The following is a 16112-nucleotide window of genomic DNA, read 5'->3' as shown; positions in this document are numbered from 1 at the left end:
ATCTTCCATTCCTCTCAAAAATTTTAGAAAAAGCTGTTCGAGCAATCCTGCCTTTCTGAAGACAAACAATGTATACGAAATGCTTCAGTCTGGTTTTTAGACCCCCATCATAGCAACTGAGACTGCACTTGTGAAGGTGGTAAATGACCTTTTAATGGCGTCAGACCGAGGCTCTGCATCTGTCCTCGTGCTACTAGACCTTAGTGCTGTCGCTTTGACACCATCGATCACCACATTCTTTTGGAGAGACTGGAAACCCAAAATTGGTCTACACGGACAAGTTCTGGCCTGGTTTTAGATCCTACCTGGTCGGAAAGATATCAGTTTGTCTCTGTGAATGGTCTGTCCTCGACAAATCAACTGTACATTTCGGTGTTCCTCAAGGTTCCGTTTAGGACCACTATTGTTTTCACTATATATTTCACCTCTTGGGGATGTTATTCGAAAACATAATGTTAACTTTTCACTGCTATGCGGATGACACACAGCTGTACATTTCAATGAAGACATGGTGAAGCCCCAAAATTGCCCTCGCTTAGAAGCCTGTGTTTCAGACATAAGGAAGTGGATGGCTGAAAACTTTTACTTCTAAACTCGGACAAAACAGAGATGCTTTAACTAGGTCCCAGAAACAAGAGATCTTCTGTTAAATCTGACAATTCATCTTGATGGTTGTAGTCGTCTCAAATAAAACTGTGAAGGACCTAGGCGTTACTCTTGACCCTGATCTCTCTTTTGACGAACATATCAAGACTGTTTCAAGGACAGTTTTTTTCCATCTACGTAACATTGCAAAAATCAGAAATTTTCTGTCCAAAAATGATGCAGAAAAATTAATCCATGCATTTGTTACTTCTAGATTAGACTACTGCAATGCTCTATTTTCCGCTACCCGGATAAAGCACTAAATAAACTTCAGTTAGTGCTAAATACGGCTGCTGAATCCTGACTAGAACCAAGAAATTTGATCATTTCTCGTGCTAGCTTCCCTACACTGGCTTCCTGTTAAGGCAAGGGCCCGATTTCAAGGTTTTACTGTTAACCTATAAAAGCGTTTACATGGGCTGCTCCTACCTATCTTTCGAGTTGGTCCTGCCGTACATACCAATACGACACGGTCACAAGACTTGGGCCTCCTAATTGTCCCTAGAATTTCTAAGCAAACAGCGAGAGCGGGCTTTCTCCTATGGATCTCTTTTTATGGAACAGTCTGCCTACCCATGTGAGAGACGCAGACTCGGTCTCAACCTTTAAGTCTTTACTGAAGACTTATCTCTTCAGTAGGTCATTATGATTGAGTGTAGTCTGGCCCAGGGAGTGTGAAGGTGAACGGAAGGCTGGAGCAACGAACAGCCCTTGCTGTCTCTGCCGGGCCGGTTCCCCTCTCCACTGGGGTTCTCTGCCTCTAACCCTGTTGCAGGGCTGAGTCACTGGCTTGCTGGTGCTCTTTCATGCCGTCCCTGGGAGGTGCGTCACTTGAGTGGGTTGAGTTACTGACGTGATCTTCCTGTCTGGGTTCTGGCGCCCCCTTGGTTTGTCAGGCTGTGGTGGAGACCTCTGTGGGCTATACTCGGCCTTGTCTCAGGATTGTAAGTTGGTGGTTGGGGATATCCCTCTAGTGGTGCGGGGGCTGTGCTTTGGGCGGAGTGGGTGGGGTTATATCCTTCCTGTTTGGCCCTGTCCGGGGTTTCTTCGGATGGGGCCACAGTGTCTCCGACCGCTCCTGTCTCAGCCTCCAGTATTTATGCTGCGAGTAGTTTATGTGTCGGGGGGCTGGGGTTAGTTGGTTATACCTGAGTACTTCTCCTGTCTTATCCAGTGTCCTGTGTGAATTTAAGTATGCTCTCTCTAATTCTCTCGTTCTCTCTTTCTCTCTGAGAACCTGGAGCCCCTAGGACCATACGTCAGGACTACCGGGCATGATGACACCTTGCTGTCCCCAGTCCGCCTGGCCTTGCTGCTATTCCAGTTTCAACTGTTCTGCCTGCTGGCTCCGAACCCCCTACCTGTCCCAGACCTGCTGTTTTCAACTCTAAATGATCGGCTATGAAAAGCCAACTGAGAGACCTGAGCCCTAGGACCATACGTCGGGACTACCGGCCGTGGTGACTCCTTGCTGTCCCCGAGTCCGCCTGGCCTTGCTGCTATTCCAGTTTAAACTGTTCTGCCTGCGGTTATGCAGAACCCCCTACCTGTCCCAGACCTGCTGTTTTAAACTCTAATGATCGGCTATGAAAAAGCCAACTGAGATTTATTCCTGATTATTATTTGACCATGCTTGTCACTTATGAACATTTTTGAACATCTTGGCATGGTTCTGTTATAACCTCCACCAGCACAGCCAGAAGAGGACTGGCCACCCCTCATAGCCTGGTTCCTCTCTAGGTTTCTTCCTAGGTTTTGCCTTTCTAGGGAGTTTTTCCTAGCCACCGTGCTTCTACACCTGCATTACTAGCTGTTTGGGGTTTTAGGCTGGGTTTCTGTACAGCACTTCGAGATATTAGCTGATGTAAGAAGGGCTATATAAAATAAAATTGATTGATTGATTGAAATTGATTGATGTACAGTGGGGAAAAAAGTATTTAGTCAGCCACGAATTGTGCAAGTTCTCCCACTTAAAAAGATGAGAGGGCCTGTCATTTTCATCATAGGTACACGTCAACTATGACAGACAAAATGAGGGAAAAAAAATCCAGAAAATCACATTGTAGGATTTTCGTGAATTTATTTGCAAATTATGGTGGAAAATAAGTATTTGGTCAATAATAAAAGTTTCTCAATACTTTGTTATACTACCCTTTGTTGGCAATGACACAGGTCAAAACGTTTTCTGTAAGTCTTCACAAGGTTTTCACACACTGTTGCTGGTATTTTTGGCCCATTCCTCCATGCAGATCTCCTCTAGAGCAGTGATGTTTTGGGGGCTGTCGCTGGACAACACAGACTTTCAACTCCTCCAAAGATTTTCTATGGGGTTGAGATCTGGAGACTGGCTAGGCCACTCCAGGACCTTGAAATGCTTCTTACGAAGCCACTCCTTCGTTGCCACATGCGGTGTGTTTGGGATCATTGTCATGCTGAAAGACCCAACCACGTTTCATCTTCAATGCCCTTGCTGATGGAAGGAGGTTTTCACTCAAAATCTCACGATACATGGCCCCATTCATTCTTTCCTTTACACGGATCAGTCGTCCTGGTCCCTTTGCAGAAACACAGCCTCAAAGCATGATGTTTCCACCCCCATGCTTCACAGTAGGTATGGTGTTCTTTGGATGCAACTCAGCATTCTTTGTCCTCCAAACACGACAAGTTGAGTTTTTACCAAAAAGTTCTATTTTGGTTTCATCTGACCATATGACATTCTCCCAATCCTCTTCTGGATCATCCAAATGCACTCTAGCAAACTTCAGACGGGCCTGGACATGTACTGGCTTATGCAGGGGGACACGTCTTTCACTGCAGGATTTGAGTCCCTGGCGGCATAGTGTGTTACTGATGGTAGGCTTTGTTACTTTGGTCCCAGCTCTCTGCAGGTCATTCACTAGGTCCCCTGTGGTTCTGGGATTTTTGCTCACCCGTTCTTGTGATCATTTTGACCCCACAGGTGAGATCTTGCGTGGAGCCCCAGATCGAGGGAGATTATCAGTGGTCTTGTATGTCTTCCATTTCATAATAATTGCTCCCACAGTTGATTTCTTCAAACCAAGCTGCTTACCTATTGCAGATTCAGTCTTCCCAGCCTGGGTGCAGGTCTACAATTTTGTTTCTGGTGTCCTTTGACAGCTCTTTGGTCTTGGCTCATGTGGAGTTTGGAGTGTGACTGTTTGAGGTTGTGGACAGGTGTCTTTTATACTGATAACAAGTTCAAACAGGTGCCATTAATACAGGTAACGAGTGGAGGACAGAGGAGCATCTTAAAGAAGAAGTTACAGGTCTGTGAGAGCCAGAAACCTTGCTTGTTTGTAGGTGACCAAATACTTATTTTCCACCATAATTTGCAAATAAATTCATTAAAAATCCTATAATGTGATTTTCTGGAAATTTTTTTCTCAATTTGTCTGTCATAGTTGACGTGTACCTATGATGAAAATTACAGGCCTCTCTCATCTTTTTTTAAGTGGGAGAACTTGCACAATTGGTGGCTGACTAAATACATTTTTTCCCCACTGTATATGTGTGAACTCAATGCAAAGTATGCATGTGAGTGTCACTAAAGTGTGTGTGTAGGTGAGCAGTCGTCAGCTTTTGCGAAGTAACAGAACAGAAGACAATAAAAAAATCTGACAACAGAAAACGACTACTGGGTATGACGTGCCCTGCTGCCTAGCAGTGGGTGCGTGGTGTAGCGCCAGTGTTGCAGTGGGGGGGGCTCTCAGCCCCACCTCTAGTCCTCCAGGACGATGGGCTCGCTGGTGCTGGATGGCATGATGGGCAGTACCAGGGGCCGGGGGCCTAAGGGCAGCTTGACCTGACAGGGAGGTGAGGTTTTCTGGCTGCACGCAGCATCTCAGACTGGGTCAGGTGTTTCCTCAGAGCCCTTGAGAGGAGAGAAACAACACAGTAAATTAGCTATAGGACTGACAAGATCCACATAAGCACACCTAGGAGTCTAATATCAAAGTGCACAGGTGCAAGAAGTGAATCCTTCTCGTCTTCAAGCTAGTTTAATGCAATATTACACATGAATCAACAAATGCAAACTTTTGGTAAAAAAAAAAAAAAAAAACTTTGTCAAGGCAAATTCCCCCACTGAATCTACTGCCATAGAGATCTGATTGATCCCTTTATGTCAGGTATTCCATATATAACGAGGTATAAAACAATAGGAACACCTTCCTAATATTGAGTTGCAGCCCTTCTGCCTTCAGATCAGCCTCAATTCGTCGGGCATGGACTCTACAAGGTGTCAAAAGTGTTCCACAGGATGCTTCCCACAGTTGTGTCAAGTTGGCTGGATGTCCTTTGAGTGGTGGACCATTTTTGATACACGGGAAACGGTTGAGTGTGAAAAACCTAGCAACTTTGCAGTTCGACACACTCAAACCGTGCGCCTGGAACCTACTACCCGTTCAAAGGCACTTAATATTTTGTTTTGCCCAGTCACCCTCTGAATGGCACACAACAATCCATGTCTCAATTGTCTCAAGGCTTAAAAAACCTTCTTTAACTGTGGTCTCCTCCCCTTCATCTACTGATTGAAGTGGATTTAACAAGTGACATCCATAAGGGATCATAGCTTTCCACCGGGATTCACCTGGTCAGTCTACGTCATGGAAAGAGCAATGTTCCTAATGTTTTGTACACTCAGGGTACAACTCTGTACATTTCTCAACAAAAAAGGACAGAATCTAATTAGTATCCTCCATTGCTGTCTGCTACTAGATACAGACAGAACTCTGTGCTAAGACAGTACCTGGTGTCTTTCGACCACAAACACCACAGGGTTGGGTGCATCTCCTGGTTCACTTTCTGACGCTTGATCACCGACTGGGAGGTGGTCCTCATGCCCGATGTGAACGACCTCCCATTGGTGGGGAACGGCAGCCCTACCGCCTGTGACTAATGAGAGAAGAGCGGTGAGGGAAGAGAGGTGTGTGTACGCGTGCGTGTGTGTATGTTGTGTGTGTGTGTGTGTGTGCGCGTGGTGTTCCACGCCTGTGTGTTTGTGTGTGTGTGCCGCATGCAAGTGTGTGTGTGTGAGCCACTTGGCCCAAGCTGTGGTGATGCTGCTTTGCTCAGAGGTGGTGGAGGGACTTGGACAGATGGTCAGTGGTAGAGCCCGACCAATACGGTATTTTTGGGTCCGATATCGATTTTAGGAAGCAAAAGTCACCGATTACGATACATCTGCCGAGTTGGAATAAAAAAATGTTTTACAAAAAAAATTTTTTTACACAATTTGGCTCCAAAGGATAAACAGACACTCTAAATGATGATTTCTTAACAATAATATTACAATTTACATAATTTAAGAACATTTTATTTGTGGTTTACAGGATATCCATCAAATCAACTATATCCTCTATAAATATGACAGTAAATACAAACGTATTTAGTTTACTTCTTAGGTACCACTTAAAGATATGCCTATCTATGGCAGTGGATAAGTATGCACAAGTGTTTGTGCGATAAACCACCACAAGGGGTGGCTGGCTGAATTAATGAAACTTTGTCTCAAAGTAAATCTGAAAGGGCACTGTTGAGCAAGTTCACAAATAAGCTTTGAAATGCAGTTCGTAATGTCACTAGGTGTCAGCATTTGTATTGAGTAGACATACTAGAGTGTTTACAACAGTCAAAGGTCATGTAAACAAACACTTTATGGCAACCTAGCAATGCGAGTATGTTATGACAAGCACAAGGTAGCTGTTCCTTACAACAATGTTTTCTTCATTACACTGTTATTCAATACAAAATGTTTTTTTATTTAACCCTTTTTTTAACCACTTAACAGGTAAGTTGACTGAGAACACATTCTCATTTACAGCAACGACCTAGGGAATGAGTTACAGAGGAGAGGATGGGGAATGAATGAGCCAATTGGAAGCTGGGGATGATTAGGTGGCCATGATGGTACGAGGCCAGATTGGGAATTTAGCCAGGACAACGGGTTATCACCCCTACTCTTACAATAAGTGCCATGGGATCTTTTTAGTGACCACAGAGAGTCAGGACACACGTTTAACGTCCCATTCGAAAAGACGGCACCTTACACAGGGCAATGTCCCAAATCCCTGCCCTGGGGCACTGGGTTATTCTTTTTAAAGACCAGAGGAAAGAGTGCCTCCTGCTGGCCCTCCGACACCCCTTCCAGCAGCATCTGGTCTCCCATCCAGGGACCTTTCAGGATCAACACTGCTTAGCTTCAGAGGAAAGCCAGCAGTGGGATGCAGGGTTGTTTACAAAATGTATTGCCTATAAATGTCAACTGCAAATGGCATGCGCTGATGACTGAAACATCGATTTGGTACCTGTTTCATTGTTTACCTGTGTGGCTTCCCTAAGCCGGTAGCAGACATCTTCAACCAGCAAAGCAGCCACATCGTCGCTGAGTTCCACTTCTGCACTCTCGGCCATGAGTTTGACAGACTCTCTGGGGACTTCAGCGAAGGGCCTCTCCTCCCTGTCCGCCATGCTCACGGCAGCGTCCCGGTACACCCGCAGCTCTGCAGAGAGAGACCTGCAAAATAACCACACAGGTGTAACTTGCTGGTATAGTTAGCTTGCTAGCTAACGTGAACGAATATGGTTTATTAGCTAGCCAATTTATTTTGATGCGTGCACCCTTCAATATTAACTGATTCGTGCAAAGGCGACGATTAAAACTTTACAGAAAACAATGCCAACAGACTGTAACTCAATGCCACTCAATCACTTACCTACTGGTGCAACTGGATAGTATGAATTTGCTAGGTTATCGCTCTAAACCGTGCACAGGAACCTCACTCGGCTGCCGCTGACATTTTCCGGAAAGCCAGCCTTCCGAGAACAAAAGATTGGTCCAATTGGCTATCACTCAAATGTGCGTCACTCCCACAACCACTACCTCTGCGGATTTCTTTTTATGGCGGTTGGCAACCAATTTTCCATGTGCATTACAGCTACCAACTGGATTGTAGTGTGGACCAGAGACAGGAAGGTCTAAATCCTACCCAATACATCCCCCTGAAGATTTACCCAGCTGTTCACTTAATCTTGGCTCTTCAACCCCATTGCTCCTCAAATCCAATAACAATCGCTCCCTTTCCTCCCATTTTTCTGGCACTGAAATAGAACGTGTTCCACTGTTCCATGATCCCACCTCCCAGTCGGATGTTTCCCAGCCAGTTTCAATGTACTATTGAGCCTTGAGGGTCCCAATCTCCACAGCCAACCCCCCGGCCCTCTCGCTCTTTCATTGAGAAGGGGGTGGCAACATCCCAGTATCCTTTCGACACACCCTCGCCCAGACCCAGGTCGCCATGTTGGGTTGCAGCTACCCATACCAGAGATATTAGAGAAAGGAGGAGATAGGAATCCCATTGGGCAATGAATGGAGGAACGTTTAACGCCCCACCCAGCAGACTGTCGACCAATCGCGTTCACGTCCTCTGCGTCATCTGGTCCCTAACTCATCGTCACGGAATCTCTTCTCAGTCAGATTTTAACTTTTACATTTTAGTAATTTAGCAGACGCTCTTATCCAGAGTTTACAGTTAATGAGTGCATACATTTTTCATACTGTGCCTATTTTTCTCGAAAGTATGTAATGTCACGATTCCAAAGCTATACAATATTACAAATAGCAAGTTCATTCTCTCACATCTTGGAAATATATTTGTAATGTTGTACTTCTTGACGAAATTCATGCAAATGTTGGGTTTTTTTGAGCTAGCACCCAATTGACTCCCATTCACTTTCGTTGAAGGAGCCGCTCTCCTAGTCCCAGAACGCACCTTGAGGCCCATTTAAGTAGCATTGGCAACATGCACAATGGGCGCTAATAAGATTCCAAAGGAGTTTCCCCATCACCTAAAAATTATGTCTGCCCATACTTGCTTTCATTGTACACATAACTAAGACCCTCCTACTCTTTGACAAAGGTGGTGAAAGTGTGCAGCAGCTGAAACAATGTTTCAGACCGGGAGGAGTAGTCCAGAGGGAGGCAGGGGGGGGGGTTGGATGAGCAGGGGGTGAGGGAGGAGAACATGTCTGAGGCTGTGGACAGGGCTCTCCCACCCGGACAGCTGAGAGTGCAGTCACCCCCTGGGTGGTGGAGTCAGGGGCCTCTGATGCTGCTGGTCAGGCTGTGCTGGAAGCGGCAGCCCGTAGAGGCAGAAGCCAAGGAGCTGAAGGTCGCCAGGGCCCTGCGGGGCTTCCAGCCCTGAGTGTATGGTTGGGGCCTGGCAATGGGGACCTTATCCTCAGCAGCGCTGTCTGGAGACTCAGGCCGCCACCACTGAAGCTGCCGCTACCGTCACTCTCAATGCAGGAAGTTGCAGCGACTGCCGAAGGGCACACGCCGAATGAAGCGGAAAGTCCGGCAGGGGATGTTGAGGTGAGCGGGTGGGGCGCTGCTCCATGGCATTGTGGGCGAACAGGCAACGGATGCCGTGGCGCAGTAGCCTGCCGTGTGGAAAGGTGCGGCACAGCTCCGTCTTGTACTTGAGTTGGCGGGAGGGCACGTGGAGGTCATGGAAGCCGTGGGCAAACTGGCAGCGCTTTGCGTACATGCAGAAGCCCGTCTCAGCATAGCGGCTGCAGAGCTCTGTCTTATGTAGCGGGTGGAACACTTCCAGGGGATCAGGGGAGAGAGGGAGACTCTACTAGGGGAAGGAGGGCCTCAGCCAGGGACATGTCTCCCCCAACACCAGCTGAGCCCTGCTCCCTGGGCACAGGTCATCTATCCCCCTCATCTTGGTAGGAGAACATGGGCAGGTTGTCACTGCTGGTCTGAGGAGAAAGGCATATTTAATATCAGGGCTAAATTATTATTTGGATGGTAGGCCTAGACTATTTAGGCCCATGAAAAACTGGGTCTAGAGGCAAGGTCAAAATTCAACAGTACTCTAGCAATACTGGATCTCAGTGTATTGTGTAGGTGAAGACACTAATGACAGCAAAATCACGCAATGTCAAAAACAAGAGTAGGCTGACAAAAGGGACATGCTAATCTGATCTATCCACATGATAGCCTAAAGATTCAGATCATGGTCGCTGTAATTACATTTCCTGTAAGGTCTGAATGGCAGGCTGCAATGATCAGGACACCGCGGAGCGGGGGCGAGATATAGCTCAGATAATGTACCTCAATCCAGGGATGGGGGAGAGGGCGCTTTACTCCCCTAATTATCCAACATTTTATGTCGAGAAGATTGAAATACTGCCTAGTTTAGTTGAGTTACAATGCCGTTTTCGTCAGCATGCTAGGCTAGCTAATGCAACCCATTGGATTCGACAACACTGGCTGTCACATTTTCATTGAATTAAATGCGCTAAAAAGTATTAGCCTCACCATGCTGACGAAAACGGCAGTTTAATTTAAACAATATTCCAATCTTTTCGATTCACCATTTCTGGATAATTAGTAGTACAGCGACATAATCCATCCCTGGATTGAAGTACATTTTACAGCCATATACAGCACTTTGCCTACCCACATTCTGGAAAAGCACCGTTTCGACTAGAGAATAAATGAATGAAAGTCGGAATCTGGGCTGGCTATCTACATGACTGAATACTGCATTTCAACAGCTGCCACAAACAACTGACTAATTTAAAGTGGATAGTAAGGCTTTTAAACTCAGAAAATGCAATAAAGCAGTGTATGCTACCGAGACCAAGTATCACACTGACAAACTATTTCTGAAACAAAGTACTGTATCACACAAGCCGTTTACCTCCAAACATTGTTGCGAATTGAAGATAAGATTTTCCCCGATGTACTCAACACCTGTTAGATCGCAACCTCAATGTCCAAACCAAATTCTAGATGTATACGTTTTCGGTATGCAATTCGTAGAAATTGCGGAAAAAGGGAAACGTATTTCGCTAAAGACGTGGACTACATACTACCCTGCTTTCTTTGTTATGAAGTCGCATGTACTATCTGTCGCTGTCAGTTTAAAAATATATTGATCAAGTTCCCACTCCCGCGTTCCCTTTAAAATGAGGCTTAGCTGTACAACCCTAAAAGTCCGTGGGCGTTCGAATCCACCCAACCAGATACGACGTAGCTGGTATTCATTAGCAACCGGCCAATTGCGTTGAAGCTCTGCGACAACGTTGCAGTTTAAGCGCCGGATGAAATGGCCCCATATCAAAGTAGGCAAGATCAGAGGGCCGCACAGGCGCAATAAACAATTACTTCCCTGATTACTAACGGTAAGCCCATTAGTACATCAACCCCATTCTGTTCGTCAATTTACACCACGGTTGGAGGTCAACCTCTCACCCGTGTAATTTGTTAATTAAATGCTTTCTGTTGGGGAAAATATAAACCTTTGTGTGACATTCAATATTGTGTGATCATGATTGATAAGTGCCCTGTTTGAATATAATAAATATAATTTGCATGTTTGGGGGACTCATCTAGCTAGGGTTGCAGTGCATTTAAAAAAAACAAACAAATCCAACACCATCATGTGGCTCATATGTATGCCTCACAATTTAGGTTTCAATTGGGATAGGATTACATTTAATGTGAGATGTAATTACATTTTAATCATGTGTTTACATTTGTTGTCACTGACAACTAGAGGACAATGCATTTCTTACACACTCAGAAAAAGTACAGGCATGAAAAAGAGAAATGTGTATACGACCACGAAGAAAAAAAAATCTTTATTTATTTTCTTATCAAGATACATTAAAAGGATACAGACACATTGGAATAAAAAACACTTGAGAAAAAATGTTTAATTGTAGCATAATTCTCTCCCAACATACAAAATTCTAACCCCCTCTTCATCCTCCCAACTGCTTTGATGGCCAACCATCCCCCGTCCTCCCATCCCAATCCCACTCAATGACGGAGAGCAATGTTCACATGCACATGTATTTTAACCCTCTCCAAAATATGGAAGTAATTACAAGCTTTTTAAGGTTTTATATAAAAAAAACACTGACGTTTTCAATAGGCCAAGTTTTTTTCTCTTCAGATTAGTATTTTCGCTAAGCATTTTAACACTACAATTTGTTTAGAAACATTGCAAAAGCCCACATTGGGACCAAACTTGCATATAAATCCTTCATTTCTACCTCAGTACTGGCTGTCAGTTCACAACACCTGAGGGAGTATGAGGAATTATAATAATATCCAATTAAGCATTGATTTAATCTAACGACACCCTTTCATCATAAAACACAAAAGGGTAAAATAAAGATTCAAACCAAATCAATCCACAAGTAGAGAGACATCACTGGAGATTCCTCTCCCATCATCATATCATTTAAAACATGACTTCTGTACCCAAGCCAATACATATCTGCTGCTTTCGAAGCAACGACATTCTGACAACCAGCTCGTGAAACATAATTTTTCCATTTCCATTCAAAAGCAAGAGCCAAACAGTCCATTGTCATAAATGCTGTGACCTAGTCTATGGAGTGGGGGGATCTGAAAGTATGTTTTATACGACAGGTGGAAACATGCACAGGGGGCCATCTTAGAATAGAGTTATACACACCATGAATGTTTATGGCTTAATTCTGTCTCCTTCACGAAAAATAACCATATTTTCACAATAAGGCCTTAAAGACAACAGCATCTATTCCCCGCATGTCTCAAACCACAGTAACCCATCAGATCCGCATCCAGAACACACTTTTTGAATATCTTCCAAACCTACGTGAGATGAATCTCTTCTATCCTGTTAACCTACATTACCTTTCCTAAACCATTACTCTCCACTACCATTGTATTGATGATACAAGACCTTGTACTCGAGCAGTCGTTCTAGCGGTCAAAACCAACGCACCCCAAAGGCTTTACAGAGAAGGATCCAGAATGTCTCTCTCTCCAGATGGGTAAAACATGGCTGTAACGCATGACAATCAAGTGATAGGAGACAAGACAGACTCAAATTGATTGTGACAACAATCAACTAGAAAAAACGGCGCTCAAACTACTAGGGGTCAACAGCATGTGTTTCTTCACTATCAACCCATCAAACGTAACTTCTGATAGGCTTGTGGAGCGATAGGGGGGTCGTTCTTTTTCGGTGTGTGGAGAGGGCAGGGTGATGGTGCAAATTAAAGTCTAACAGAATGAGTGTCAAAAAGTAAAATCGGATTATTTGACAAGTATGCTTGAATGATGGGTCATACAAAGCACTTTACCTCAACCTCCCAGACCTATGATGGAACATGGAATGAAACCTTCATCTAAATAGACTTTCCCAGAAAAGAATCAAAGAAACAGCTAAAAAATTCCCAATAGAATTAGAATACCTAGAATGGACATTCAGTCAAATTCTGTGGTCTGAGGGACTTTGTCCCTTCTAGTATTTATATTCTCTTTCTATGGCCCTCCCAACCACTCACCACCCGTCCCCAACCAAATAGGTGTCACCCCCTCAAAATTCTGCAAATATTTACACAAATAAGATCTGGAGGAAAAAATAAAGTGTGTTTTAACACCATTATTTCAGGATGAGAAATATTTCTGATTTTCAAATTACACATTTAAAATATTTCACGCTTAAAAAAGAGGAGCGAAATAATTGAGCAAAAAGAGCCGGAATAAAATACTACAGGCCCAAAGCCTACGCGCTGTAAGTGGGTGTAAGTGTGTGTAGAGAAGTAATGGTGCCATGTATATGTGTAACTCAATGCAAAGTATGCATGTGAGTGTCACTAAAGTGTGTGTGAGGTGAGCAGTCGTCAGCTTTTGCGTAAGTAACAGAACAGAAGACAATAAAAAATCTGACAACAGAAAACAACTACTGGTATGACGTGCCCTGCTGCCCTAGCAGGTGGGTGCGCGGTGGTGCGCGCCAGTGTTGCAGTGTGGGGGGCTCTCAGCCCCACCTTAGTCCTCCAGGACGATGGGCTCGCTGGTGCTGGATGGCATGATGGGCAGTACCAGGGGCCGGGGCCTAAGGGCAGCTTGACCCTGACAGGGAGGTGAGGGTTTTCTGGCTGCACGCGCATCTCAGACTGGGTCAGGTGTTTCCTCAGACCCCCTGAGAGGAGAAACAACACAGTAAATTAGCTATTGGACTGACAAGATCCACATAAGCACACCTAGGAGTATAATATCAAAGTGCACAGGTGCAAAGAAGTGAATCCTTCTCGTCTTTCAAGCTAGTTTAATGCAATATTACACATGAATCAACAAATGCAAACTTTTGGAAAAAAAAAAAAACTTTGGCAAGGCAAATTCCCACTGAATCTACTGCCATAGAATCTGATTGATCCCTTTATGTCAGGTATTCCATATATACACTGAGTGTATAAAACAATAGGAACACCTTCCTAATATTGAGTTGCAGCCCTTCTGCCTTCAGATCAGCCCTCAATTCGCTGGGCATGGACTCTACAAGGTGTCGAAAGTGTTCCACGGGGAATGCTTCCCCACAGTTGTGTCAAGTTGGCTGGATGTCCTTTGAGTGGTGGACCATTTTTGATACACCACGGGAAACGGTTGAGTGTAGAAAACCTAGCAACTTTGCAGTTCGATCACACTCAAACCGGTGCGCCTGGCACCTACTACCCGTTTCAAAAAGGCACATCAATATTTTGTTTTGCCCAGTCACCCTCTGAATGGCACACATACAATCCATGTCTCAATTGTCTCAAGGCTTAAAAAACTTCTTTAACCGGTCTACTCCCTTTCATCTACTGCTTAGAAGTGGATTTAACAAGTGACATCCATAAGGGATCATAGCTTTCCACCGGGATTCACCTGGTCAGTCTATGTCATGGAAAGAGCAATGTTCCTAATGTTTTGTACACTCAGGGTACAACTCTGTACATTTCTCAACAAAAAGGACAGAATCTAATTAGTATCCTCCATTGCTGTCTGCTACTAGATACAGACAGAACTCTGTGCTAAGGACAGTACCTGGTGTCTTTCGTGGCCCTACAAACACCACAGGGTTGGGTGCATCTCCCTGGTTCACTTTCTGACGCTTGATCACCGACTGGGAGGTGGTCCTCATGCCCGATGTGAACGGCCTCCCATTGGTGAGGGAACGGCAGCCCTACCGCCTGTGACTAATGAGAGAAGAGCGGTGAGGGAAGAGAGGTGTGTGTACGCGTGCGTGTGTGTATGTATGTGTGTGTGTGTGTGTATGTGTGCTTGTGTGCGCGTGGTGTTCCACGCCTGTGTGTTTGTGTGTGTGTGCCGCATGCAAGTGTGTGTGTGTGTGTGTGTGAGCCACTTGGCCCAAGCTGTGGTGATGCTGCTTGCTCAGAGGTGGTGGAGGGACTTGGACAGATGGTCAGTGGTAGAGCCCGACCAATATGGTATTTTTGGGTCCGATATCGATTTTAGGGAAGCAAAAGTCACCGATTACCGATACATCTGCCGATATATATATATTTTTAGAGTTGGAATAAAACAATGTTTTACAAAAAAAATGTTTTACACAATTTGTGCTCCAAAGGATAAACAGACACTCTAAATGATGATTTCTTAACAAAATATTACAATTTACATAATTTAAGAACATTTTATTTGTGGTTTACAGGATATCCATCAAAAATCAACTATACCTCTATAAATATGACAGTAAATACAAAACTTATTTAGTTTACCTTCTTAGGTACCACTTAAAGATATGCCTATCTATGGCAGTGGATAAGTATGCACAAGTGTTTGTGCTAAACCACCAAAGGGATGGCTGGCTGAATTAATGAAACTTGTCTCAAAGTAAATCTGAAAGGGCACTGTTGACAAGTTCACAAATAAGCTTTGAAAATGCAGTTCGTAATGTCACCACTAGGTGTCACATTTGTATTGAGTAGACATACTCCAGTGTTTACAACAGTCAAAGGTCATGTAAACAAACACTTTATGGCAACCTAGCAATGCGAGTATGTTATGACAAGCACAAGCTAGCTGTTCCTTACAACAATGTTTTCTTCATTACACTGTTATTCAATACAAAATGTTTTTTATTTAACCCTTTATTTAACCACTTACCAGGTAAGTTGACTGAGACCACATTCTCATTTACATGCAACGCACCTAGGGAATAGTTACAGAGGAGAGGATGGGAATGAATGAGCCAGTTGGAAGCTGGGGATGATTAGGTGGCCATGATGGTGCGAGGGCCAGATTGGGAATTTAGCCAGGACACCGGGGTTAACACCCCTACTCTTACAACTAAGTGCCATGGATCTTTAGTGACCACAGAGATCAGGACACACGTTTAACGTCCCATTCGAAAGACGGCACCTTACACAGGGCAATGTCCCCAATCCCTGCCCTGGGGCACTGGGTTATCTCTTTTAAAGACCAGAGGAAAGAGTGCCTCCTGCTGGCCCCTCCAACACCCCCTTCCAGCAGCATCTGGTCTCCCATCCAGGGACCTTTTCGAGGATCAACCCTGCTTAGCTTCAGAGGCAAGCCAGCAGTGGGATGCAGGGTTGTTACAAAATGTGTTGCTTATAAATGTCAACTGCAA

General features: G+C 44.6%; 1 protein-coding gene and 1 pseudogene across 1 annotated transcript; both read right to left on the bottom strand.

Moving 5' to 3' along the window:
- Positions 1-4468: 4468 nt before the first annotated feature.
- LOC123490902 (metastasis-associated protein MTA2-like) lies at positions 4469-7485 on the bottom strand (the record flags this gene model as incomplete). The annotated part of the gene is made up of 4 exons (XM_045220739.1): positions 7380-7485; positions 6988-7166; positions 5414-5559; positions 4469-4537 (listed from the first exon to the last, which is right to left on the bottom strand). Coding segments are annotated over exons 2-4 (362 nt in total), but the record flags the coding sequence as incomplete, so codon positions are not given.
- A 1477-nt stretch (positions 7486-8962) lies between these two features.
- Positions 8963-9336, bottom strand: LOC123490903 (annotated as a pseudogene).
- Between the last annotated feature and the right edge of the window lie 6776 nt (positions 9337-16112).

This window comes from Coregonus clupeaformis, unplaced genomic scaffold (assembly GCF_020615455.1).
Source record: "Coregonus clupeaformis isolate EN_2021a unplaced genomic scaffold, ASM2061545v1 scaf5415, whole genome shotgun sequence".
In the NCBI taxonomy this organism is placed as follows: Eukaryota; Metazoa; Chordata; class Actinopteri; order Salmoniformes; family Salmonidae; genus Coregonus; species Coregonus clupeaformis.
The sequence above is the reverse complement of the archived record's forward strand: the minus strand, read 5'-3'. Positions and strand labels throughout refer to the sequence as shown.